We start from the raw sequence: 24636 nt of genomic DNA, 5'->3' as shown, positions 1-24636 counted from the left end.
ATTCTCATTTTCAGCGTCTCCATTTCTGCCTAAAAAACCATAAAACACAATACACATGGACAAATCCCAAATATGTATCTAAAGCAACCCAAAACAACCTTGGTTATTAGCATATACCCTCACATGTTTGGAGATACTCTCTTTTACTTTGATCAAAGAAAAGAGGTGATACGGGAGGCAATTCAGAAAGTCCTGACACCCTAATTTTTTGAGGTGGACATCACTGGTGGGTGATGGGCGGACACGGAGGTCCTTCTGGGTCTGGAGAACCACTGCGTCCACGTAACTCCAGATGACGAGGTGGGAAGAGCACAGGTGTGGTGCTGGTTTTCCAGACTCAGAACATGTCACAAGAGAGAGCCATTGGCCTGCTTCACAGAATGGCAGGAATGTTAAGCAGGCGCAGCTATATTTGAATCTCTCTTAGCAACGACCACGATGCATCCAGTCATTCTCTTCCCAGCTTCCATTTTGCAACAACGGCTTAAACAAAGAAAGGAAACTACTCTCTGGGAAAAAAAATTCATCAGTTTCTAGAAAAATCAATGGAAATACTGGTTTTTGTTCCTTCACGCACTAAGGGGATTTATGCAAAGAGAAAGCAAATGTCACAGATGAAACTGGGGGTTGACTCTTGCCAACAGGCTCATCGCTACATTTTCATCTTTGTAACACACACCCACGGTTGGCTCTTTTCCTTCAGCCTGCTAATCAGGGCGGCGGTACCTGATAGTGGATGATTGACTAAAGAAATCAAGATTGAACCTATTCCCGGAGGCACACTGTGCGTCAGATCAAAGAGTGCCTTTGTGGCATCCTGAAAATGCAGTCCCACTGCTCTTACCTCCTAAATCCCTGACACAGGAACCAAAGACAATAATTCCTGTAAATCAATGGTTGTGGCACTAAAGGGGGAGCAAAGATTTGGAGAAATTTGGAGATCTGAACTGACTCAAATAAATTATTTTTTTAAAGTATAAGGCTAGCTAGCTTTACTTTCTAACCCAATTTTCCATATTCGAATCTCAATGACAAGTAAACAGCCATATTGGATACCAAATCCTTAAAACCAAGGTGATCTTTTTGTAGAAGAATGGATAGAATCTGATACTGAAATTTTGCTCTATCACAAATACAATGCAGTTTATTCCAAAGATTGAACAGAAATAAGGTGTTAAAATATTTTTTAAAATCTGAAGCACCATTAATTACACTGTCACTACCCCCCCCCCCCCAATCCACTATTTTTTATTTAGCTGTTTCAGAAGTCATTATATTTCAGTGAGTGCATGGTTAATAGAAAATATCCTGTGGAAAGCCTTACCTACCATGTCATAAATAAGAGCATACAGAATAATAACAAACTTCAGCCTGATTTCGGATTGGATTTTTAACAACATAAAGAGCTTTGTAAATATCAATAGAAACTATAAAAATGTAATTAATGCCTATGGAGTTATGAAGTTGACTCTCTTTTATCAGTTTTCTAGTATATTCCATTGCTTTCAATGTACAGTCTCTTCTTCCAACATAAGCAGCTCTAGTGAGCATTCAGTCACTTCACAGTGGAATCTGCTTTATTCCCACACACCCCAACAATGAAATCACTTGTCTGTTACCAATAGAATATTAATATTAATACCCAGGCAAAGTGCTGATGGAATCCAATACTTTTACCATGTTAGGCTCACTAAATTTTTTTAAACTGTATTATTTCACAATTGGTAAATAGGGATTATGTAATTTCGAGATGAGTCACATCTGCCCAATGAGAAACTTTCAGGTGCTATATACTATATAAATACTCAGTATCATTTGATGGTAAGAATCACAATCACTATTCAGTTCATACCACAATGCATTTCAGAAAGAAACTAGGTTAAAACAGTACAGTAAAATAAGGTAAGTGAAAGTTAGATTGTAGTAACTGATCAGTTAAAATGAACTGTATTTTTTCTTGTTTCTACTGATTTCCCTTCCTTTCAACTTTGCGATAACAGCATATGCAATAGCAAAAGATAAATGAAGAACTACTGAGGAGATGCAACACAAAGAGTAGGCTCCCATTCCTTTGGGTGTTGTCAAAGCGACTGAAAGTACATGACTTGCTTCCCTTTTCAAAGCTTCAGTGGCTAAGGAGGTATAATAATATCAATCAAGAGACCGAAGACCCTTTTGTTCCCTGTAATGTGAGTGGTATGTAAGAACTGCAGCAAATATTACCCATAATAATTCATAATAATCGGACCACTCTACTTTTTAAGTCTAGAGATAAATACTGAAAAGTAACTATAAAATTCAGTATCCCTAATTCAATTAAAATCTTTGAATTTCAGTTGAAAAATACTTATTACACCATCTCCTCAATGAAGCTCATAGACAGTTCTCAATTATTCGGGCTCATGGTGAAGCAGAATAAAAACAAGAACTTGCAGAAAATCAAACAATATGAGAGTACTTTGAGTTTCATTGCTTGAATATTTTTTTCATTTCTCACTTTTTTTTTTCACCCTATTTGCCAATAACCACAGGGGGTCTCCCTGTAATGCTTTAGGTTTCAAGCATTATAAACATCTTTTTCATGCTGTAAATTTATAAACCTACATGCTCTACACTTGTGCTAAGTTACCTACTAGAGTATTAAAAATGTCTTTATGATGATTTGCAATAGTGCGTTTTGCCATGAGACAAAATAATGAAATTATGAAAAAGAAATAATGTTAGAAACCTTTATAGTGTCTGATCTATGACAGGAAAAATACTAAGTTCATATAACTCATTCAACAGTAGAGGTGTGCTTTACTTCATGAGATTGTTTTATTGAGGAAAAGTTATAAGTAAAATAAAATTAAAATATTAATCTTATTTGTTGGCTTAAAAATCAACCATGTATTGCATGTGTGTCTGTGTGTGTCTGTGTACGTACATACCTGCCTGTGTGAATATGGCTCTTTGTGTGTTAGGTTTGTGTAAAACAATTTATAAAGGCTATGGATAAATCTCAATTTAAATACTCATACAAGAAGTAATGTTATCAGATGAGAATTCAGATCTATGTTCCCTCACTTCTTAATAGAGTTCCTGGCTTATAGTATATGCTTAGTAAATATGGAGGCAAGTTTTCCTTCAAGACATATAGCACAATACACTTAACATTAGAAAAAGAAATATATTTTAGTCATTCAATTGCTGGTAAATAGTTAACAGCAGAAGAAGACTGTTAAATTAGTTATTATGAAACAAGAGAAATAATTATTGCACTATTCCTCTCATTTGACTGTAAAAAATATAAAAATAACATACTTCTTGGAAGGCACACAATTTGATGGGGGGATTAGTTAGGTGACAAGTTAAAATGGGCTCACCTACAATGTTTTATCCAGGCCCTTAGGAAATCAAGGGACAAATGTTTAGATTGTGCCCATTCTAGCAAGGTTACTTAATGATTAACTTCAAATAAAAATAAGTGACCATATAAAAAATCTAAAGGGCCTTTACAGACGCAAAGTATGCCTACTGCTATCCAAATGGGGCTGTCCTCCCAGAGTTTCTTTTTTAGGAGGAAAGAGTTGTGCTTCGAAATGACACTGGTAACTATGCCACCTTCCTTCCAGTCTCTCTCTCCTCATATTTACATACAGACATTCTTTCAAACAAAGTTAAGAGTCTGAGTTAAACTCAACAAAACAAGGAGATTACCGTTGAGGAGTTAATCTTCCTCTATCAGCGGGGCCTCACAGAGGGGGCACACTTCACCTCTAGGCAACTGAGCCTTCCTAACTGAGCGTAGTGCTATCCATGGTATGTGAGGTCATTGCCTATCATTCATCCTCTGACAACCACTTTGTTTTTGACTCTTTATGCCTGTAAGTTTATTTATAACATGCCAGAATAACAGTGGAATGAATGAAAGAAAATCCCAGCAACATTTACAAGCCTAGAAATGCTTAAAGATAACAGCAGACTACAGTACACCAACGTTTCTGGCCCCCATTCATTAAGCGCTCTTCCTGTTTATTATTGCCATGTGCTATAAAATACCGGTTCTAATTTGCTGGAGTTTCAGCTGATCTTTTTTTTTCTTCTTCATGGATCAGAATGATTTTATGTTAGCTGTCCTCGGCACAGCAGATCAGTTTCAAAAGCTCGCTAGAATTCTATTAGCTATATGAATTTTTGAAACATTTACTGCATATTTTTTTCAATCCAGAGCAAAAATAGCACATTTATTCCCTTTCATAAATCCCAATAAATAACAAAGGTACATTAGGCTCCAAAACAGCTTAACTGAACCATATGTGGATCCAAAGGCCTGCCAAAATGGTATCAACATTATAAAAGATAGTTTCACATTTCATCTAGCCATAAAACAGCAGCCTATAGTATAGAAAACGTGTTGGCCACTTGCACAGAGCAAGTGGTGACAATGGCATGGAGACTCACTGTCAGCAGATTAAAAGCAACCTCCCTACCCTACATACTCTGGCAGGTTCCTTGCGTATCCCCTCCCCCAGCTTTAAAATTTTTTTGGCATTTGGATCTGGATTGACTAATCACAGATTATGGAGCAAATAACTTCAAACAGCATCTTGAACCTCGGCCCCTCTGACAGTCACAGAATTTCACCATCAAAATATTTCATTAGAGAATCTTCAAGAAGCAGCAGAAGGCTTGGCACCGAACCCTTAGGATCCCATTAAGGGCCCTGCCGTATCCCACGGCTCCTGCCGTCCACACGGCCCACTCCGCTCCACGCTTCTCTCTAAAGCCATCCCGAATCGCCTTTCCCTTATCAGGCTGATACAGACCCGCGTCATCCTCGCAGCCTTCTGACAGGGCCTACAACAATCGGGGGGAGGGCGACACAGCCGTGCATTGTTTCCTCGCACAAAACCCTGCCACAGGGCGCAGATTACCACCACCAAAAAATAGATGGCTGCAACCAAAGGGACACATTTTTCAGAATGCCTGCACTCGATTAATGAAGTAACGGAGCCCACCACTGTCTGAGTTTCCTTGCACCCTCTGCCTCCCTCGCCCCTTCTCCTCCTGGGCTACGAGCAGAGAAGGGCAACGCTTGTGCAAGTGTGGCCTCCTGGAGGAGGTGTCCCGTCAGGGAGTTTGGAAGGCATGCAACAGGGAGCAAACTGCCCAGGTTCCCTGCTGGAAATTTTCAGAGTAAGGGCCAGCTTCCTTTCACCACCTTTGAACTTCTTTAATGAAACTCCCTTTTGCCCCCCAGTAGTTACCTCATTGGACCTGGGTCCACGTACATGTGGACATCACTGGGCGTCCTACATGGACTAACATGCTTGCCTGAGGAGCCTGAGTGGCTTTAAGATGCCAGGTGGTAATGGCACAGCCCAGACTGTCCCCAGCACCTAGGGGACTCACGCTGCTCCGCTCACACTATCGCAAATGGGGCGATGAGAAACCAATGGTATTTGTTTGACTTCTTAATAGAGGCCCAAGCTTAAGGCATGTGAACTGCCTCTGTTCTCCCGAACCCTGTCCCCATTTCTTCATATTTAACAGTGGGTCACTGTCTGTGACTACGGCTGCCTTACTCACTCCATTCCGCACTAGCTCTAAAATGCCATAAATAACGAAAAAACCTGAGTTAACATTTTAAAACACAAACCTAACTCAGAAGTGCATCAGACAGGGTCATTACTTTCCCAATTCTCTGAAATCCCTAATCACACACCTATGAAACGCTTTCTGGATAATAACTCCTTACGAAAAGAAAACGCAAAAAAGCCGGGGTCATTCGAAAAGCATTTTGACCACTTCACCTTCCTTTCTCTTTCTAAAAAAATATATATTTTTTTCTTTGCTTCTGTGGTGATTGTTTACTTAGATGATACGTGCTCTAAGTACACACCTTGTGCGTCTCTGGGCTGTAAGTTCTCAGAGTAGTCATGCTAGCTAACCAGTAAGTACCTGTGTCTGTGTGTGTATAAATACGTGTGCACACGTGTATGAAGATGTATATATACGATGACAACCAAAGTGCTTTTTCAGTCTGTTCAGAGAGGGAACAGAAGGGAAAAGGCTGGATGCCCTGCTTGGGGAATAAAGGAATGCATAATCTACTTGCTATTCACAGCCATAATAAAAAGTAATTTGGGCTGGTATAACAATTTGTATATTTTTCAAAGTGGCTAAATGCATATAATTTAATATAATTTTACAATGACTCTATGATGTAGGGCTGGTATAATAACCTCCATTTTATAGACGAGGAAACTGAGAGCATGTATGATTGTCCAAGATAGCACAACCACTTTGGGTAATCACGGTCGGGATGAGAAGCACGCTATTCTGACCACATCACGGGCTCTTTCCCAGCCTTTCAGCCCCATTTCTGATCTGTACAACGTGTTAGTGTATGTTTCTCAAAATTACTGAAATGAGAACAAACGCTTAGGAAACAACCTGCTTCTGGTTCCTAATTTCCATTAGATTTTGTATAACTCAGGTTTTGCATATTTCAATCATCTTTCTCTATCCTCACTATTAATTTCCAAATACGTTAATCAAGAAGTTACTGTCGTCCTCATGAAGAAAATAGTATTTAGCTTCAGAAATAAAGATAAAACATATCTCATTTTCACAAATGTCTTATTTATTCACTCATCTTTGATTTTGCTTCTGATGCTTTATAACGTATGATTTAGCTTTTTCTATTCAAATTAAATTCAAATTTTTGTGATTACCTCCCTTTGCTCTTCCTGTCTGAGAGTTCGTTATCTGAAGGTCAGGAGACTATTTATGCAGATTACCTTCGGTGGCAGGCAGCCTCCGAGGTGGCCCCCAGTGATCCCAGCCTTTGGTTTCAAGGCCTTGTGTAATTCCCTTCCCTTCAGTGCTGGCTGGACCTAGTGACTCAATTCTAGTGAACAGAATTCAGCAAAAGTGATGGGAAACCACTACCAAGATCCGGCTATACAAACACCGTGGTTTCCATCTTGGGCTCCCTCTCCTGCTCGCTCATTGCTGCTGAGAGAGAAGGCACTGCCATGTGGGGTACTGCCCTCTGGGGAGGCTCAGGAGGTGAGGAACTGAGTCATAGTCAGGCTAGTGATTTGCAAGCCAATCCTCCCCCAGTTGAACCTTCAGATGACACCACAGCTTTGGCCGTCTCCTTGACTGCAGCTTTGTGAGAGGCACTACACCAGAGACGCCTAGATAAGCTGTGCTTATATTTCTGACCTTAGAAACAAAGAATAAAAAAGACTAGAAAAACCACAGACTTACACACATAACCCTGTGCTTGACTCTGGTTTCCTGACCTTTAAAATAGAAAGACATAAAACATATAAAATGGCACAAAAGACATATAAATTATTAGAATCAAGAAACCACAGTTTTGTCAAACTAGGCCAAAGGGTTTTATGAGAAAAGTGAGGTAAGAGTAAATAAATAATAAAAATAACTTTAAATCCAATACTTAACAAGGAAAAGAGATGTTCATCTCCAAGAGAGGTTCTCAAATAATTTCATAAGTTTCCAAAAGCATTTAAGAAATATTACTTTATTTTTCTCTTATTAGATTTATATGCAAGAATTCTTGCCTCTGGAGCATAGCATCACCATAGAGCCCTGTAGAAGTAGCCTGGGCAGGGTCATACAGCTTTGCCTTTACCAGGAAAACCTCCTATGATACTAAACACTGTCAATTCCAATGGAGAGCTAAATTATAATTTTGTTAAATTATAATACTTAACTAATGGTGTCCTGAGAATACCTACTTAGTTTAAAAACACAGTACAATATTTTATAATATATTTAAAGAGTTATCCCTAAGTAATATTAATTTTTAAGAACAAACAGAAAGAATACAAAACAGTACTTATATCCATTCTTTCACAGTTATTATCTCCAAGTTACTGACTGTATTAATTATTATTCCTAGCTGAGATCACTGCTAAATCCTCATAACACTAGAACAATATTTATTCTAACCATGAACATAACAGGTAGGTGTCTAGTGCCAAACCAATTATTTTAAAATGGCTTGTGGAACAGTAAGTCTTCCAAAAAGTCGGTGAGAAAGACTTTCAAAGGCATGCCAGACTTATCAGCAAATAACAGAAGAAAGTTTTGGTCAACTTTTCAAACAACTGCTCCTCACAGTGCTTTCTCATTTTAACTTCTCCTCTAGTCAAAAATACTTTCGAGGCTTTATAGTCTATAATTTGTGTGATTAAAAACAACAGAATTATATCTTGCAAAACACTTCCTCACTGCCCAAGAATCTGATAGAACCTCATAGGGAGCAGAGTCCCTCTCCATGTCCCCAGGGGCTCTGAAGTGTGAAAAAAGATCTGGAAACAGGGACAGCCCTACAAAGAGTACATGGAGCTGTATACCAATAACTAGACTCTGTCTTTCATGTCTATACTCTTTCAAAAGGTAGTGCTACTCATTATCTCTTCAACTTTACACATACACCCTTCTCAGTAGAGCAACGTTGACCAACTGTGAACAGCTAATCCTTCCAGACACTGATTAAATTAACAGCCTGGCATGGGGTCAGTTTAACACCTCCATGAAAAGATCGTCTTCAATAAAAGTTTTCCTTGGAGTTCTCGGAAAAGAGAACAATGAAAAATCTTAAATAAAGAAAAAGATGCTTTTTGTTTATTCAAACTTGGCATGAGCATAAGTTTAGCCACATGTCATAATCCAAAGGCAAAAACGTTTAAATTTCAGGCACAGGAGAGTCAGTTAGGCCTATAAATCAAACTGCCTATGTGTAGTTAAAAAAATTGTGTCCTTGCGTCCCTCCCTTTCAGATCTAAGTCCAAACATAAAGAACCTAGCGAGATTTCTCCATCAGAAGGAAGACTGAGGTTAGCAGATAGACTAGTCATGCACAAAAGTTGTATTTTGGAAGCAGGTCCAAATAATCAGGAAAGGTACAATTTCTGTTTCTATTTCAACATTATTGTCCCATATTAAAATATAATTGCATACTCTGCCAACATTATAGCTACATCTAAATTGTAATACAATCAGTCCCTCCCAATCAGTATGCAACTGGCCTCTCTGGTTTGCTTCTACCAATTTGAATTGTGAAATAATTCTTTGGTGTTTGGTTTCCTCTTTTCTGACATAATCTACAAGACGCCTTTAGTTACTTGGTTCTCCATACCAACTGCTCTGCTCTCCCTGAGCACTAACCCCCTCCCCCAAAAAAAACACACACACCACAAAACCAAAAAACCTACCCTAATTCTAGAAACTAGACCAACACATTATTTCCAAGGCTCTGCTGCATTAAATGTCTTGCCTCATGTCTTCTTGGAGCAGCTTCCCTGTCCACTCAGTTTCCATTAATTCTCCACATAGCAGATAGAGTGTAAGAGGAGCCAGGATCTTGGCCTCCCTAAGGGACAAATCTACAACCTCCATCAATAATGAATTTCACCAACGTTTCCCAAGAGGAACAGGGTACAATTAAAAAGGTTATAAGTCCTTGCACTACTAGAACCTAAGGGCATCTGTGAATGAAACTGGCTTAAGCCCAATTAGAGGAATCAGTACATTTGTCTTCTCTTGGAACAACCCTGCTCTTACGGTTCCCATCAATTCAGTATAAATCTGACTGATCTTATCCAAGAAGTTAATAGAAAATTGCTCACAGTGGGCGACTGCCACCTCAGTTTCCAAGCAGAGACAGATGGAATTTCCCAGATGGTTTGTCACTGGAAAGCGCGATGCTGGATGAGACTTCACAGAAAGCATGGTGGAGCAGAACACCTTCTTGGCCTTCACCCATGTCATAGTGAGGGATCTAAAACCAATTCTGTTGTAAACAAATCATAATTGCCCCAAAGGGCTCAACACCTTGTCCTCCCCAAAGGTCTCAGTTGCAAATCTCACACTGAAATTAGTCAATATTTATTGAGAAACCATCATGAGCATATCTCCTTATTGGGTAAAATCTAAAGAAATAAATAATAGTTATCCTGCCCTACTTAACCTTACACACAAATGAGATTAAGAAAAAAACATAAATCTATAAAACAGACACAAGATGGCACTGGCGGTGGGAACTGTACTGCTAAATTGGGCAGATGAAGTAAGGTCTCAGAGGAAACAGGAACAATGGATGTAAAGACTCAGGGAAAAAGCAGGAATCTTGAAAAAAGAGAGGTGTGCATCACTCATTAATATTGGAGAGAAGTTCATGGAAAGTATTAATTTATTCATCTTTTTTCTATTGGAATATAACTGACATACAACATTATATAAAATACCTTATTCATTCGGTAGTGGTTATTTATTGAGTCTTTGCTAGAAGCCCTACATTGTTCTAGGTAGGAAAGACAATTAGCATACAGTCTGCAGAAGAGACAGATAAATAAACAGACACCTACAATTATGTGGTAAGTGCTCCTATCCTAATAAAACAAGAGAATCATGGAAATACTTGAGGAACAGATATCGATTCCAGACTGGGGGCTTCAGAGAAGGTCTACTCTGGGGTGTCCTTGAGCTGAGTCTTCAAGAATCAGAGTTAGTGTGATGAAGAGGGGGAGGAGAGGGAGTGTAGGGTTTTCCAGGATGGTGAAATAACATGTCCCGTGCAAAAGCTGAGGTTGACTGAAGTCTACACTAAAAGTTGGAAAGGGGAAAGAGCTGGGGAAGTATCGTGAAGGCCCATCTATATCTTGGCAAGGAGTATGGGTCTCTTGTGCCTTTTAGAATAATTCAAAGAACAAAAGGGGCTAGTTTTGACTTCAGGGCACCCTATGATTTAGGTAAAGAAAAACGAGATAAGAAGGAAGGCAGAAAGAATAGTTAGAACAATATTGTGATAACCAAGGAAGACATGGTGGTTTCAACTGAAGCAATGGTAGTAGGAACAGAAAGAACTGAACAGACATGAAGAGAGCAGGAGTTATGGTAGCTGGTTTCTGGAAGTGAAAAGAAGCATCTTGGAAGATGTTTGACTCTGAATGGAAGGAAAAGGAAAGAGTGGCAGTTACAGGCAATAAAGAAGGGGGTGTGAGTGACTACATGTGTAAATGGACATTTAAGATGTGACAGAAGGAGAGGTAGGAATGAAGAAAAATATTGTAGAACTTATAGAATGAACAATCAAAGGTGACTGAAAAGTTGGCAGTCAAGGAGAAGAGACAAGAGATAATCTGTGGAAACAGTAATAAACTCTCCTCAAGACCGTTTCTTTGGAGGAAGCTGGTGGGAAGGACTTGCAGAGCAGTTGAAATGCGCTATTTGAGAAAGGGTATAAAGCCAAGGTTAGAGATTTTTTAATTTAAATGTCATTTGTAAATTAGTAGCTGAAGCTTTGCAATTGGATAAGCTCCCAAGGCACTGGGAACAGAGGGCGAAGAGAAGACAGGCCAGAGTGTTTTGGGAAACAAGCACAGTTAAATTCAAAAGAGCCAAGACCCAGGGAGATGTGAGAAAGTATGGCAGTCCTGGGCCCAGATTAGAATGAATATTAAAAAGGAGAATATAATTTACAATGTCAATATCAATGAAAAGAAATATAAGACCCAATAAAAAGTCATGTCTCAGCAAAATTATAAACTATTACCATTGAGATTCTGAAGACAGAAGGAAATGGGTGGATTAGTCAGAACACTCCTGGTAAAGAAATTCAATTAGATTAGAATTTTCTTTTATAGAGCATTTATTGAATACCTATTATGTGCCAGAGGCAGAGGTCTAAAACAGAATAAAGATTTTATAAAAATCTATGCCCTCTACATCTCAACAATAATTTGGGTGTCACTTTCAAATGTACTCTATTATTATTTCTTGGAGGCTGTCTTGTTACAAGAAGCTCACCCTGAGACTAATGCAAGTACAAGTAGTTTACTGGGGAGGTGGTCTCAGGAAATTTCAGGAGAGGTGTGGAGGAGTGAGCAGGAAAGGGAAAGGAGCCTATAAAGAATGTATTAAAAGCCAACCGGAGCTCAATTTCACCGACCAACCCTAGACACAGCGTGGAACACTTCTCATATCCTAATGGAGAGGCGAAAAAGGAAAGAGATTTATCCACCAACTTCTGCCCATCACTGATTGAGGACAACTTCTGGAAACATTAAATCTCCAACCCTTCCAGCTTTCCTGTCTTGCTGTGAATTTGCTCCTGAGGCTGGAAAAAAAAATCCTCAAAGAGAAAGTCACAGATGCTCCTACTAAGCAGCCTTTGCCAGGTAGGTGAATACTGGTGATCGCCGGAGACATGGGCAGGGGTGTCTCGCCACAGTGTGCGCAACGTGAAGCTTGAAGGCTCCGGCAGTGCGTGGATCAGAGGCTGGCACTGGAGGAGCTGGAACTGGAAGGAATGGAGACACCTAAGAATTCTAATATCTTCCTACGATGTGGATGGGGAACCTTTCATTCTCTTCTCTACTACATTTCTAGGATGATAATATCTTTGAATTTTAAGGTGCAATTTAATGCACACATTATTTCATTATTAAGTCAATAAGATGTCTACCTTACCCTTTTTATGTGTATTTCCTGTTTGTAGAAGCCAGTGTCACAAATGCCCCGTGGGAAAATAAAACAAGGTTCTCTTCTGATTGAACAGCATCAACAAAATGAGATTTCTCTATCAAATTTCATTTGTTGAATATAATAGGCGCTGATGAGTTTACTATTATGTAGTAAGCAACCTGGGACTTTCCACTTATGTTCTATTTAATTAATTGTGTATGTTGCACGATTTCAGCAGTTGGCCGAGTAATACTAGTTAGCTACTGGAAGCAGCTATATTCAAAAGCAAGAGAAGGCAATTGTCACTTAAATTTCAGACACCTAACCTTCCAAATAAATTCATTGTTTTTTTTGATACCTATTAAGCACTTACCCTGTGCTAGCATAGCAGAGATTTAGTGTATTACAAAGATATTTCTGCTCAGGAGAAAATGGGAAAACTTCAAAGGCACAGCATAGAAATGTAGAAATTCTAAAACACCCCCAAAACAGATACTGATCACAATTTAAAGTGATTTTAAAAAATTTCTTCCTTGTCAGTAATCCTTTGATATTTTCAATGAATAAAACTGCAAAACTTTCAGAAACATGAAGTTCGAGTCACCATGATAGTACTTAAAATAAGTTTCTCCTAGGCACAGAGGCGGGATGTTGGAAAGAAGGCCAGGCTCACTCCCTGGCGACAATTCACTCAGGGTGTAAGGCTGCACATGCAGAAACTGGAGCTTACAATGCGGCAACGGCCTCTGGAGCTCGCCATGCTTCATTCTGTGTCAACTCCGAGTGTGTTCTGGACGCGATGAACATTTGGATCAGTGAACTCCGGTAAAGCAGACTGTCCTCCATAACGCGGGTGAGCCTCACCCAATCAGCTGGGGGTCTGAGTAGGACAAAAACACCGGCCTGTCCAGGCGACAAGCTTCATCTGCACCATCGGTTCTCCTGGGTCTTCAGCCTGCTGGCCCACACTGTGCCACAGCACAGAGTTTCAACTGGCCAGCTTCCCTAATCAAGTGAGCCAGTTCCTTACACCAGCTCTCTCCGCTCTCTGTCTCTGTCTCCCTCTGTCTCTCTGTCTCTGTCTCTGTCTCTCTCTCTCTACATATATATATATATATATATATATATATATATATATCTCCATATATTTACATATATATGTAAATATGTCTGTATTTGTATATATGTATACACACACACACACACACAACAATTTTCCTATTTGTTCTGCTTCTCTGGAGAATCCTAATACAGGCCTAGGAAATAGTGAAATTTAGGCATGTAAAATCACCAAACACCAAAGGTCTACCATTTTACTTGTTCAATTTGGAGTGTCTTTTCAGTTTTAAACTTGACAGATTATAATGGGTCCATTTTTATGGTGAATGAACGTTAAGAGTAGTTATTATTTATTGATAACTCACATATGTTACCTTATTTAGTCTTCACAAAACCCCTGTAAGCTCAGTAGTATTAGTATCCCTATATTGCAGATAAAATGTCTAAGACAGTATTAGATTGCAACACGGGTTCTGGAGTCACACTAGGTTGGCCTTGAGCTAGTTATTTAATTTCCCAAAGCCGCAGTTTCCTTCACTGTAACAAAGGAGATAAATATTATCGTCTCATGCTCTTGTGCAAGAATTACATGAGATATAAATGAGATATAAAAGCACTTTTACCCATATCTGGCCCAAGGAAAGTATTAACTATATGCTGCTATTATGAAACCATTAAAGCATGAAGTATCTAACAAGATAATGCGGTGTGGGCAAAAGATTGTTTATTTTTATGTTCAGTGTATTATATGATTCCAAGAATAACTTCTTGTCAAATCAACGTGTTTGGTGCTTCCATAGAGCATGTATTTCTTAAAATGTTCTATATCCATCCAAATGCCTGGTCTGCTGCAAAGGCGTCCTGCAGGAGGTGGCATATTGCTAATGCACTTCAAGATGGGAACTTGAAAGATATAAAGAGAATTTGACATCTGGCATGGTGACTCAATTAATTACAGTGTTGGATTAATTAGTGTGCTGAGTCTCCTGAGCCAACACCATGAGTCAGACCAGAGTAATATCACAATGGTTGGCGAGTAGACAATTTAAAAGAGTGTGCTAAATCCAAACTGATGCAAGGTTGGGTAAGAAAGGGTTAGCAGGCTAGATATTTTATAATATGAAAAATGTGTCTTCATGATGTGAAAGACATATTAGAGTACTGTCCACGTTATAAAGAGTGATAGAGCTACAGACATCTGAATTAACTCATCACTGCTCAAGTAGACTATGAGGAATCATAACAAATATTTTGCCCAAAGTAAGAAAAAAAGCACACCTCTGATTAGTGATATTTTCTCCCAGAGATTTTTAGAAGTTGAGAATTTCTGTAAAAAATGCCCAACAATTTTACCATGCTAAAATCATGTTATAAATGCTACTGAGGAGTCAGTATGGCCTGGTCCTTAAAACTGCAAATTCTGGAATCAAAGGCCTAAGCTATTATTTTCTTATCTTTAAAATGCAATTAAAAAACACCACCACCAAATTCACAGGTTTGTTTTGAGGATCAGATGAGCTAATCCATTTCCAATTCTCTGTACAGAGTCTCAAAAAGGATGCGCATGCGGCATGTGCTAATCAACTGCTCTAACACTAGTGCGAACAGCAGGACAGGTAGAATTTCATGACATGAACTAGAAGTGAATTCTAGAAAAGAATATTATTGCAAAAGAAAAATATTTTTAAAGCACAATTAAGCAAAGTAACTAAGTTTTTCAATAGAAAAAAATGCTATAGTTTAAGAAAAATAACATGAATTAGATTTTTAAGATTGTTTTTTATAAAGAACTATTACCCACTACTGGTTTTTAATACCTTAAAGAGTACTCATACACTCCAAAGAGTGTCAAAAATTCTGAAAACTTTATATCTAAAATAAAATCCTTTGAAAAATATAAAACATGACCTAAAATAGGTTTAGAGTGGTACAGGAGTATGAAAAAAAGAGCCAAAATGATATCATCTGTCAAAAAATAAGAAATGATTTCACTGAAAAAATTTCACAGATAGGTTTTCCATACATTTCAAGTTTAGCATATGCTAAAAATGTATAAAAGTACCACTCTTACATATATACAGATGATGACATATACACTAATAAAAAATTTCATTTTCCTATAGCTATTAAAAGGGGAAATGTTCAGCTCTTGCATCAGCAATAGGTGCCACTTGGGTGGCAGTACACTTTTGAAGAACTATCAGAGAAATGACTAAAGGCTGTGTTGGCATCTGATCTGTGTAGGAATGACTAAGATAAATCTCTTCTTGCCTGAAACATTTTTAACAATGCTAGATGACCAATAAAAACCCCTAGATAAATGGGTTTACAATAGCATTTAACTCAACCTTTGATGTCTAGACAATCTTATTATTTTTTACTTTACTTGAGAAATCAGTAAGTTAATATTGCTCTCTCAAAGGAATCAATAGAACAGTCTATTAATACATCTCAACCAACCAAGGTCTGCAGTGTGTGGGGGCCACATAGCAAAACCTTTCTGAAGTAGGTGTACTGGACCACCAAGAATTAAACTGCCTAGATTATTAAATATTTAGCCTGACCTATCAACTTATTTGTTTCTTAAATACCTATAAAATCTCCTATTTCATCCTTTTATAGATAATACATGAATTTAGGCAATAAAAAGCACACCCCTGGTATCTAACCTGCTAATTAAAAATTCAATGACACAAATATTTCCTATTTATTCCAATCGTTACTTTTAGCTGAAGCAATAACTTCTGTCACATTTGCATGACATGGAATAAGCAGAAATCTATCCGTATCAGTTTTTTTCATGTAATAATTTGAACATGAAATTTTTTATGTAACAAGAAATGCAGTGTTGGTGAGTTCAGCACACTTGTCAAAACCCCTCTGGGAGGTTTTATGTCCCCGCAGTGTAGACAAAGTAATTTAGGAGCCATGAGACACTTCCTACACGAACGGAACTTAGAGAGAATGTAATTTCCGAATCACCTAAAGAATACAAGATATTTTCCTCCCCGTTTTATCATCGGTATTGTAACATAACAGAAGAGGTCCTAATCATGGGACCTGGGAATGTTACATACTGTGGCAAAGAAGAATTAAAGAATAGATGGAATTAAAGTTGCTAATTAGCTGACCTTAAAATAGATTATCCTTGATTACCCAGGTGGGCTCAGTGGAATCACAAAGGCTCTTAAAGGTAAAAGAGGGAGGCAGAAGCGTCAGAGTCCAATGTGGATGTGAGAAAGACTCTTCCAGCCACTAACGGCTTGGAAGATGGAAGGGGGCCACAGCCAAGGACTGTGGGCAGCTAAGAAAACAGATTCTCCCCTAGAGACTCCCGAAAGGAATTCAGTCCTACAGACGCCTTGATTTGCAGCCCAGTGAGAGGTTCATTCCAGACTTCAGCTCTTCAGAACTGCAAGATGATAAATCTGTGTTGTTTTAATCCACCAAGTTTGTGGCAATCTGCTATAGCAGCAACATGAAACTAATATATCCAACTAAGAAACGAAGTTTAAATGTAGCCAAACATCCCATCTTTCTACTACTTTTAAAAACATCTAACTAATCAGTTATCTATATAATCTTACCTACAGGTAGACTTTCTGATCTCAGAACTTTTTAGAAAAGTTAACAACAAATAATAATGCTAATCATTCATCCTCGTGCTTGTAGACACAGATAGTATTACCAAGGAGTAAAAAGGTGGTTTATTTCTTGCTCTTCATGTAAACCTCTAATGTATGACAATTAATTTGCGCCATCTTAAAAATAAAAGCATTTGTGTGTATTATTAAATGTGAATAGTGTCAGTCTGGCTAAGCAGATAAAGCAACGACCTTATAAATCACCTCACTAAGCAACCACTTAGTATGATTAACCTGTTTCCTTCTAAATTCTGCGTATATTATGGTCAGAGACAAACCACGTGGAAAATAGCCAAGTTTTGGGTCCACGAAAAAGAAAAAAAAGAAAAGCGCTTATTTTTAGTGATTTCACTGGGAAGCAAACAGGGATCATGTCTGAGCGGTGACAAACACCGCGCCACCCCTGGCGCGGCCACGTACCAGCGAGTTGTTGTTCAGGTCCATCCTCCCCGCGAACGGGCCCCAGGTCGTGCCCGCGGGCAGCTGCTGCCGGCTCTGGATCCTGCGCGCCCCGTCCTTCTGGAACACCTCCAGCTCTCCTGCAACGAATGGAAACACGTATTTTCCCGTGTGCTTTGCAACAGCCACGTCTCTCTGTGTGTCTGCTTTACACGCACAAGATTCTCGGCACTCATATAAAGAGAGCTAATTACGCTCGTCTGAGAAACGGCTGATCTTGTTATCCCGAGAGGGGAGTAAAGCCTGTCCTTACAACTGTATTCAATTCAGTCTCGTTTCTTTCTGCGCTTTTTCACACACAGCATCACTGAATTCAGTTCCATTGGGTAAGTTCTTAAGAACCAGAAACAATAAAGCTTCCTCAAAACAGACAGACAACAAACATTAGGACAATGACTAAGAGTTAAAATTCTTATATGTGATCACCAATGTAAGTAAAAATACAACTAAAGATACATGGCTTAGGCAGTAACTTTATTATACTTATTCAAGACTTGGTGAACATCACGGGAGTGGTTTTAAGTACTTGATGATTTTCTAAAATTTTACTAATTTCAAGGAGTAAAACATCTACATGTACAAGAAATAGACATGCATGTTTTCCCAAGTAAAAAAAATGTTTCATCAAAATCATTTTTTTAATTCTCACCCGAGGATATGTTTTTATTTATTTTAGAGCAAGATGAAGGGACAGGAAGGGGGGAAGAAAAGGGGGGGGGAGAGAAACACTGACATGAGAGAGAAACATCAATCTGTTGCCTTCCATCAAGGGATCAAATCTGAAACACAGGTACGTGCCCCGACCAGAATTGAACCCAAAATCTTTTTGGTGTATGGGGTGACGTTCCACCCAATTAGCCACCCGTCCAGAGCCAAAGTTAATTTTATATTTGGTACTTTAGGTAAGATTCTGTTAGCAAAAGAGTTTGTACAAAAACACTCACAAAACAGCCAGTTTAGGATAGTCTCCCTTTCTTCAACCATACTTACCTTTTAAACAATTTCTATACAATTTACCATTTAAAGGTAAAATACATTTCAATCCCTTAGCTAAACACTAGCTCAGAATGTTGTTTTCTACATAAACATGATGCCCAAATAATTTGCTTGTTTTTTCACACTAAAATAACCAGTCATGTCACCTTTAAGTGATACCAGAGAACTCATGAGAATCTTTGAAAACCCTTTAAAGAAGTAATACATCCCCTTTCTGCCACTGACATTTTTCATTTGAAAAGGGTTCAGACTTTCAAACAGTGACTTCTTATCTGTAGCAGTGGATTTACAAGCAGGTCTGTCTTTTAATGGATTAAGAATTACACACTTAGGGCAGATCATAAAGCGATACCCAAATATAGCCAAAGTTTTGGAGGTGTCTTCTACAATGCACTAAAATTTTAAGCAGACCACAAATACTTTCATGAGCTCTTAGAGATGGCCGTACAGAAAGTCCAGTAACTGTTCAGGCTATCAAGTCAATCATTACAACTTTATTAGACAAGCAGGCAAATCCCAGTCTCCTTTCTTGCTTGTCAAGAAGTTATTTCAGGGTTTGGGGGAAATCCTTTCTGTTGCTGAAACAGTTATATAAAAGTATTCATTTATTCACAACAGCATTATAGAATTGGGAAAAAAAAAGAAAATTATTACCGTTTAGATAGTACAAAGGCTACACAGGTTAATGACAGCAAGAGAAGACATTGTACAAATGGAAATCATATTTAATTTAACTTCCAGTAGCTTAAGAGTATGATATTTTTAATTTTGTCAAAGATTAATGAGTGTCACAAAATAGAGGAAACATTACTGCATTAAAAGCAAGAAGATTGATTTTTGGCCCCAATTCTAATAACCAGCTAAACTGCCTTGAACACGTTGTATCTTTTCTGAGTCTCTGATTCTTCCCAGTTAAAGAGGGTTTACACTCCCTTGCCTTTGGTAAGGTGCCCACAGCACCATGGTTTCCTTTCCCCAGCTATGACGTGTTGCGAGAGACAGAAAGAGGACTGGGCTGACAGCCGAAGACTGAGGTCCCAGCACGACCTTCTCATAAAACAGATGTTTGACTTGAAAAGATCCGATTTTGAAATCGGAAAGCAAAGCACCAGTTCTCATTTGGTTTGTTGACTCCTCCTTTGGGCAGCCATTCACTGGTCTATTCCTTCACTTATTCTACTAGTATTTATTGGGTATCTGTTAAATAACAGGCGGTGGGGTACACTCAGGAATAAATTAAAAACAAAGCAAATCTAGACCTTGGATACATTTCAGAAATTGTAATCCCTACGGCTTGGGAAGCAGAAGCTATAGAATTTAGTGATTATTCAGATTTTAGGGGTGAAGAAAGAAAAAAAATGCAACAGTGATGGTCAAGTATCTGGCTTGGGCAAGGGGGCCAACGGTCGTACCTACTGAGAGAGGGAACACAGTAAAAAACAAAGACTTAGGGATCAGACGAAGAGTTATAATTTAAAAATACTGAGGTAGATGTGGCTGTCAGGAAAGCAAGAGGTGATTTCTAGATGGGCAGGTACAGGCCTGGGGCTCAGAAGCAAGGCCATGGCAAGAGTGATAAATATTGGCATTTATTCATTAATTAAAATGAGTGAGTATATGGTAATAAAAGCCATAAGATTATTGATCTAGGAGGGCGTGTACAATATAAACTAAAAGGACCTGGGACGGAGTCCCGCGGATCTTCAAAAGGCAGAGAGGTGGGAGGGCAGGCGCAGAGCACGTAGGAGGGCAAAGGACTAAAGGAAGAAGCTCAACGGGGAGCCATGGCAGGCAACGAGTGGGCTGGGGACGTACGGGAGAAGGGACCCATCAAGTGACCTGAAAGTTTATGGAAGAAAGACAGGGGCTGGAAAGGTTCCTTTGGATGAGATGAAGAGCATGGGTGCCCGGGGTGAAGGAGTTTTGCAGAATGAGAGGCCAGGACACAAAGTGGAAAGAGGCCCCGAGCCGAACCGGAGGGGAGTAAATGGGATGAGTCAGGAGACCTGAGCACGCACCGCCTTCAGGACCTCCAGTGTGACCCCCGCAGCTTTCGGGGAGCTGTTCCTGCTCCCGCGCAAGCCCACGGTGCTCCTGGTGCCTCGACAAACCCTATTCATGCTGCAAGACCAACCCCACAGCTAATCTCCTTCACGAAACTTCTCTGAACTCCACAACAAACTGACTTCTCCTTCCCTAATACGCCCAGGAGATTACAGTCCAACACCGCACGGTTTTGCATTAATTACTTCCCAGTGGCATCCCCTTGATAACTTCTTTCACCTCAACAGGAGTCAAAACATCATGAGCTACAGGTATATTTTTTATTTGTTTATTCTCTAGTAATTAACATGGGTTATTACATGCAGTAATTGCAAAATACCAATTGAACCTAGCTGATTGGATAAGATTTCCCATAAGATCACAAACTCAATCTGAGTACAGTTCAAATTGATTTTAAGACAAAAAATTGCCATAATATACGTCTTCTCTTTGAATTACAACAATCATATGTTTCATTTGTTCAACGTTTTATTACATTTATACATGTTTCCTCATTTGTGAAATATAGAACAGGATAAAAAATATTTTTCTCTTGTGCCCAGTTCCTACTTTTGCAGCAATTCTTCAAAAAGAAGCCTTATTTTTTTTTTAACATGATGAGTAAGTGCACACAAAATATTTGAGGCACATAGGATGGACTAATCAATTTTGGTAAAAGATAATATTGTTAGTGCTGAGGGCTGTTTCTCTTATCTTCTTGATAATGCATACTTTTAAAAGTCTGTGATTACTCAAAGACTTATGATAGCTTCACTTAAAAAAAAAGCCCTAAGTCAGAATCACTACCAAACATACTGCAGCTTTTAAGATATCATCCCACTTTTTTTTTGCCCAAGTAAAAGAAATTTACTAGTGGAAAGAAATACTTAAAATCATGAGAGAGATACTCAAATCTTTTTTCACTGAAGGTGCTATCGAGCCATCATTTTGTTTCTTTTTAATGGGGTCCTTTTGATGCCTCTTTGGAAAGCAAAGCATGTGAAAACTGTAGCACACCAAAGGCGAACGGACAAGATGTGGGCCTTTTAGCATAGTTATCAGCAATCATGCTTCAACAGAGTTTAGCATGAAGTTGATGACATAAATGTATATGGTATTTACAGAACATCCCTTAACACCAGGCTCAGATTTCACAGGACACGGTTGCAAGTAAATGAGATGACAGAAGATCATATTTCATTTGCTGAAAATAAACTTGGAATTGGTCTGAACTTGGTTTAATATATATATATATAACCAAATTTTTAAGCAGACCACATGAATTAGTTCATCATGTTTACCAGGCCTTCTCAGAGCAGAAAGCTATAGCATCAGAACCCATATTTATATTTTCTCCATGGCTGGAAAACATTATACATCATGGTATCAAACCTGGACAGCCCTGAAGTCATGCTGAGTTCAAAAATCGCTCAACGATTCGAAAAATCTCAAAACATGTTCAAAGTCAGCCAAGGTGGCTGAACTATGGCAGAGCTCTTTCTGTTTCATGGTTTAACCATTTGACAGCTGCTTGCCAGATACATAAGAGGGTGAGATGGTCATTCTACTGCTGATTATCTCCACAGCCAAAATGCAGTCTTGCCACTGTGTGTATTTCCTCAGGCATTCATTTCATCTGCATTTTCAGACAAAAAGTGCTATTTATATGATGCTATGCTGATCCATTCCTACGCATGGTTTGGTCAGGAAAGCAGAGTTCTTTGTTAGTGGCTACAAATCGCCTTATAGGGATATCTTTTCTAATTTTCCTTCTCAAATTTTGAGCCATACAGTCATAACGCACACTAAACTACAGTTTTGAACATAAACTTGAAATACGACGTTCCCTACTCAAGTGCTCCAGTCAAACCCTGATAAATCAGGCTGGCCATGCAGTGATCTTACCCCTCCTGACTCTTTAATAAATCGAACCTTCTAAGTCCGTACTGTTGGAAGTTGTCACTAAATGAAATTGTGACCTTATCCGGCACATGAACTTATCCCGCTGACAACTACATTTATTGTGTGGATAAGGAAGGGGGGAAAAAAAGAAAAAAAATAATAACAAAAAAATGAGATATTTGATAATTCTGATCTCAGCCATATGTAACTGTAACAGATGGGATCTTTCTGATGTTCCTTTAATGATTTGCCAAAGATGAGTCTCCACTTAGAGAGAAAAGCTCACCTAGGTAAGTGCTGGGGGCACTGCAGATGGTATTAAAGGTGCTTGAAGGGGTGCTGGGTAACAGCAGCGAATCCAATGCTATTAGTCTAACACAAAGAGCCCCGAATCAGCTTGTAATCGCACTGGAAAAGATAACATAATGGTGGTAGCAAAATAGAAATATTCCCCCTCCACACAAGGCATTCAGTGCCTAAAAACTCTAAAGCCAGACCCTGAAATTGTCTAAAACCTAGAGCAAGTTGAATCACTGCAGCTCTTCAGGATGCAAAATGCACCCATTGGCTCTTGCTTCTAAAAAGTCCTAGAAATCACTGTGTGCAGCACTGTTTAAGAAGCAAATGAGCATGCATGTGCTACCAAATAAAGGGATGTATTACCCACTCAGGGACCTTTTACTGTATTATTCTGGCTGGCCTGAAGGATTGATGTCTGGGGATTTTTTCTATCCTGAGGCCCATGGAAACCTACAAATTATCACTTTCAAGATAGAGAAATAGAAGAGATAAAGTATGGTTGTAGGTAGTAATATTATTGGGAATAAAGTAGAAAATGCAAGATATTTTTAAAAAGCAACACCATGATCTGAAGTAACTAGAAAGCCATAACCTGCATATTCACATACAAAATAAGTTTGACACGCAGAGACCATGCTCAAGACTGGGAGAAAGAAATTGCTATAGTCTGCCCTTTGCTCTATGGTCTAGTCACATGAACAATGACAAAACCCCGAGCTCAACGCAGGTATCTGAAAATATTCACCTGGAGTATGACTAGCTTTTGGAAATGTTTGGGAAAGTCATTGGGAAGAAGGAGCTGTGGTTTCTGGACATGTTTCAGCCGCTGGAAAGAGGAGGGGGGAGTCACCCCTCTTTTGCTCAAGAAACCTGGCACAGTGTGTTTCTTTGCTGCCAGAAACCCTCCCTGACCTTCCAGACAACACTCCTTGTCACAGGCTGACCCAGTACCACTTCCTGATCCCAATCTGGAGACACGGAGGGAGGGGATGGCTAGGGAGGAATGGTCCTGGACGTGAGAGGTCGGGGCGCAGACACAGGAAACAGCAGTGGGGGGGCAGCAGCCAGGAGGCAGCCTGCTGGCGAGGGCCGCAGAAGGGTCGCCGTCTGCAGAGCTCTGGTCAGGGGAGTCTTGTTTTCTCCCCAAGGAGAAACTCCGAAGGAGATACTGTGCGTAAAAATCAACCACTGATCCTGCTGGACAAGAATGAAGTAAGAAACAGCTTTCAAAGAACATTTAATAAAGAGCGTCAATGGACCTCATTGACATTTATGGTTCTAAATTTTAGGCGATGTTTACTTTTTTAAAAAATCCTCACCCAAGGACATGCTTAGAGAGAGGAAGGGAGAGAGGGGGAGAGAAACACTGATCGGTTGTCCTCCCCACGTGCCCCAACCCGCACCCAGGCAAGTGCCCTGACCGGCAACCAACCGGCAACCTTTCGGCACAGAGGACAGTGCTCACCCACCCAGCCCCTCGGGGCACAGGCCGCGTTTACTTTCCTCTGCTAAAACTGCGTGCTTTCTCATAGGCTACGTTTACTGATTTAGAAGAAAATAGTGGGCGTACAATGAAACTTTTCACAGGTCATTGCTGACATTTAAAGACCACATGTACTTATTTACTAATTTATGAGGTATTTCTTCAGCTCGATGCCTGTAAGAAACCCAGATAGTCATGTTTACCTTATAAGAAGGCATCCATGCAGATGAGGAAATATACTGACAAGTCTGAACAGATAAACAT

General features: G+C 39.3%; 1 protein-coding gene across 1 annotated transcript in view; it reads right to left on the bottom strand.

The window, feature by feature from the left end:
• The window catches only part of ZFPM2 (zinc finger protein, FOG family member 2), a 365079-nt gene that overhangs the window by 173081 nt on the left and 167362 nt on the right, over positions 1-24636 (bottom strand). The window contains exon 4 of the mRNA XM_087825159.1: positions 17610-17728. Coding sequence (XP_087681285.1) covers positions 17610-17728 — 119 coding nt within the window. The remainder of the gene's footprint in view (positions 1-17609; positions 17729-24636) is intronic.

Source organism: Miniopterus natalensis, chromosome 16, assembly GCF_054644295.1.
Source record: "Miniopterus natalensis isolate mMinNat1 chromosome 16, mMinNat1.hap1, whole genome shotgun sequence".
Classification (NCBI taxonomy): Eukaryota; Metazoa; Chordata; class Mammalia; order Chiroptera; family Miniopteridae; genus Miniopterus; species Miniopterus natalensis.
This window is presented reverse-complemented; position numbering and strand designations above follow the sequence as displayed.